At 50.2% G+C, this 3,905-nt stretch overlaps 1 protein-coding gene across 1 annotated transcript; it reads left to right on the top strand.

Annotated features, from left to right (window-relative positions):
- Positions 1 to 407: 407 nt before the first annotated feature.
- Positions 408 to 3,287, top strand: LOC148205865 (uncharacterized). The gene has a single exon (XM_088105514.1). It carries the CDS (start codon positions 408 to 410, stop codon positions 3,285 to 3,287), a length of 2,880 nt encoding a protein of 959 aa, XP_087961640.1.
- The last annotated feature ends 618 nt before the right edge of the window (positions 3,288 to 3,905 follow it).

Raw genomic sequence — 3,905 nt, 5'->3', positions numbered from 1 at the left:
ATATATCGTGGAAATAATTGACTCAGCGTCAGCGCACAATTCGACGGTTACAACTTCCACTTCAGTAACTGACCGGATTTCCAGGTAAACGGTTTATTATGTTAATTTAAATATACGAAGCACACCAGAAAAAAGGTACGTTTTTCCCTAAGAGAAAATTAGGAAAGATCTTCTTATTCTAACAACACCCCTGTTGACTTGAGCGTCGGAGTGCCTTTGCAGGTACCCAGCCCACCGTATTCCAAGGATAGAGCGTAGAAAGAGAGAGGAAGCGTCATCAACGAGATCACAAGGAGGAGCATTCTGGTCTTAATTGGTTTGTATTTCGGTCTCCACATCTGTACTGAAACATTTTGGCGCCCACCGTGGGGCCCAGATTTACAATCCCAACAACGACCACCAGAGCAATGGAGGATTTGATCAAGCAGCTGCAGGCACAGATAGAAGCACAAGAACAAACCATAAAGGAACAGCAAGAAATCCAACGCAAACAGGCAGAGGAGCTGGCAGCACTGAGGGCGCAACGCCCACCGCCAGAATTGTCTGCCTCGAACAGACAGAATAATAATGAAGAGAGTCACCATGGGGGACCATCTGATCCTTTTGGCGGGGATAAGAAAGGGCCTACTTCCATACGCCTCACCAACTTACTTCCGTTCACGGAGGCCATCATGCAAGCGCACATGCCAGATAAGCCTCCCCCAGTGTTAGAACGCTACGACGGCTCCGCCGATCCCGACAATCACCTGCGTAACTTTATAGACGCCATGGCGTTCTACACAGATAGTGACCCTGTCATTTGCAGAGCCTTCTCCTTATCCCTTAAGGACGAGGCCTTGGAGTGGTTCCACACCCTTCCACGTCATTCCGTAGATTGTTTCGCTACAATCGAATCCCTCTTCAAAAAGCAGTACGCGACCAATAAGAAACCGGCGATGACTGCGGCAGAACTTGTGCACACCAAGCAGGAAAAGGACGAATCCTTGAAAGCTTTCATGCAACGGTACACTGAGACAGCCCGACGCGTGAAAGATATCAGTCACACATTTATCATCAACAACCTGCCGTCATGTTTGAGACCGGGGTACTTTGCGGAACAATTGTACGCTGACCCTCCGGCAACTATGGAGGAACTGCAATCCACAATTGCTAAATTCATCTGCATCGAGGATCTCCGGAACTCTAGGAGAAAACAGCAACCGGATACTTCCAACCATGAGGCGAAGAAACCGACCAAGCGATCGACAAACGACTATAAGTCAGATCGCGCATCCCGAAAAGAGTCGGGGTGGACGTCCAAATATGATCATTACACGACCCTCAATGCCCCGAGAGCAAGAGTGCTCGAAGAGGCCTTGCACGCCGAACTCTTAACCGTACGGCGAAAGGCTACCCCAAAGAACGCGGATAATAGTAAAACCTGCCGGTTCCATATGAACCATGGGCACGACACGGAAGAATGCAACATGGTGAAAGACGAGCTAGAACGACTCATCCGTGCAGGCTATCTCCAGAATTACGTCAAGGATAGAATTTCTACAAGAGCCGCAACACCTCACCGAAGAGATCCTCCTAGACGAAGCCCCCAGCGATCACCCCCTAGAGATGATCGACACCGCCGTCGAACGCGCAGTCCGCCTAGACGAACAGATAGAGAACGCTCAGTTCGAGGCCGCATTGACACCATATCTGGCGGCTTCGCAGGAGGAGGTGTGTCAGCTTCAGTAAGGAAGCGACATTTAAGACAGTTGAAGTCCGTTCATATGGTCGAACGACAATCTAGGTCGATTCCCGACATTACATTCACAAATGCGGACTTCCACGCGCTCGACCCTGATCATGATGATCCTATGGTCATCACAGCCAACATAGCTCGATATGATGTCAGCAAAGTCCTCGTCGATCAGGGGAGTTCGGTCAATATTCTGTATTGGTCCACCTTTCAGAAAATGGACCTATCGGCGGATCTCATAGCCCCGTTTAACGAACAAATTGTAGGATTCTCTGGAGAAAGAGTAGACACAAGGGGATACCTTGACCTGCGCACTCGGCTCGGAACAAGTCGAGAGGCACCTGAGCTTAGAGTTCGATTCCTGCTGGTCGAAGCAAATGCGTCGTACAATGCCCTGCTAGGACGGCCTTGCCTAAATGCATTTGGGGCAATTGTCTCCACTCCCCACCTCGCCATGAAGTTCCCGACAGAGCATGGTACCATTTGCACCGTGCGGGCAGATCAACGTACAGCCCGACAGTGTTATGTGGCCGGGCTAAAAGTCACCCCCTTCGTTCCAACTAGAAGGGCGAAAGGAGCCGAGACAGCGGCAATCGACTTAGACCCCCGGACCAATGCAGACGAGCGTCTTCATCCACAAGGCGAAGTCAAACTCCTATCCCTTACGACTGACGCGTCTAAATCCACCAACATTGGTGGCGATCTCCCCTCAAGCGAAGAACACGATTTAAGCAATATACTACAACATAATGCAGATTTATTTGCATGGACGGCCGCCGACATGCCAGGAATCCATCCAGGGGTTATGGCGCACAAATTGTCGATCTTCCGGGAGGCTCGACCGGTCGCCCAGAAGAAACGAAGGTTCGGAGAAGAAAAACGTCGGGCTGTCCAGGTTGAGGTCGAGAAGTTGATGAACGCCCAGTTCATCAGAGAACTAACGTACACTACGTGGTTGTCGAACGTAGTTATGGTCAAAAAATCCAACGGTCAGTGGAGAATGTGTGTCGACTTCACTGATCTCAACAAAGCTTGTCTCAAAGACTCATATCCCCTGCCCAGCATCGATCGTCTGGTCGATGGAGCCTCTGGTCATGTCGTATTGAGTTTTCTCGACGCTTACTCAGGATACAACCAGATCCCAATGTACAAGCCCGATCAAGACAAGACCGCCTTCATCACCGAACGCGCTAATTACTGCTATGAAGTAATGCCGTTTGGGTTGAAGAATGCCGGAGCCACTTATCAACGCCTCATGGACAAAGTCTTCCATCATCAGATAGGACGATGCATGGACGTGTATGTCGATGACATGGTTATTCGGAGCAATTCCATGGAGCAACACCTGCAAGATTTGAAAGAAGTCTTTGGCCAACTCCGACGGTATAGCATGCGCCTCAATCCTTCCAAGTGCACTTTTGGCGTCCCCGCAGGAAAGTTCTTAGGCTTCATGCTTACACGTCGAGGTATTGAAGCTAATCCGGACAAGTGCAAAGCAGTCCTCGACATGCCTGCTCCAAAAACCCTAAGGGAGGTACAACGTCTGGTAGGTTGACTCACCGCCCTATCTCGATTCATTCCAAAGCTAGCTGAGCACATCAAGCCCATCCTGCGGAATTTGAAAAAGAGTACCACTCAACACTGGGACGACGCCTGTGAGACAGCATTCAACACTGTCAAACACATCCTAACAAGTCCTCCCATTATGGCCCGACCAGACGATGGATCCGACTTGCAGCTGTATATTGCAGCTTCACAGCATGCTGTTAGTGCCGCCTTAATACAGGAAGCGCCCTCCCTTAAATTGATATATTTCATCAGTCGTACATTGCAAGGGGCTGAGGAGCGATATTCCCGAATTGAGAAACTTGCCTTAGCCCTCATCACAGCTTCTCGTCGACTTCGACCATATTTCCAGAGCCATCAAGTAGTAGTCCGCACAGATCACCCCATAGCCAAGATCCTCCGTAAACCAGACTTGGCAGGGCGGATGGTCGCCTGGTCCGTGGAACTGTCTGAGTTCGGACTCCGTTACGAGCCTCGCGGATCCGTCAAGGGTCAACATTTGGCTGACTTCACAGCTGAGTTAATACATACATCTGAGGACTCACCTACCACGTGGCTACTCAGTGTAGATGGTTCCTCCGACAAAAGGGGGGGAGGAGCCGGAATC

The sequence above is a fragment of the Vigna umbellata genome, chromosome 1, assembly GCF_029865625.1.
Source record: "Vigna umbellata cultivar VRB3 chromosome 1, Vumbellata_1.0, whole genome shotgun sequence".
In the NCBI taxonomy this organism is placed as follows: domain Eukaryota; kingdom Viridiplantae; phylum Streptophyta; class Magnoliopsida; order Fabales; family Fabaceae; genus Vigna; species Vigna umbellata.
Note: the sequence above shows the minus strand (reverse complement) of the source record. Positions and strands in the feature narration are given on the sequence as shown.

Coding starts and splice junctions, on each gene's coding strand:
- LOC148205865 (XM_088105514.1), top strand. CDS start 408: ATGGAGGATTTGATCAAGCAGCTGCAGGCACAGATAGAAGCACAAGAA.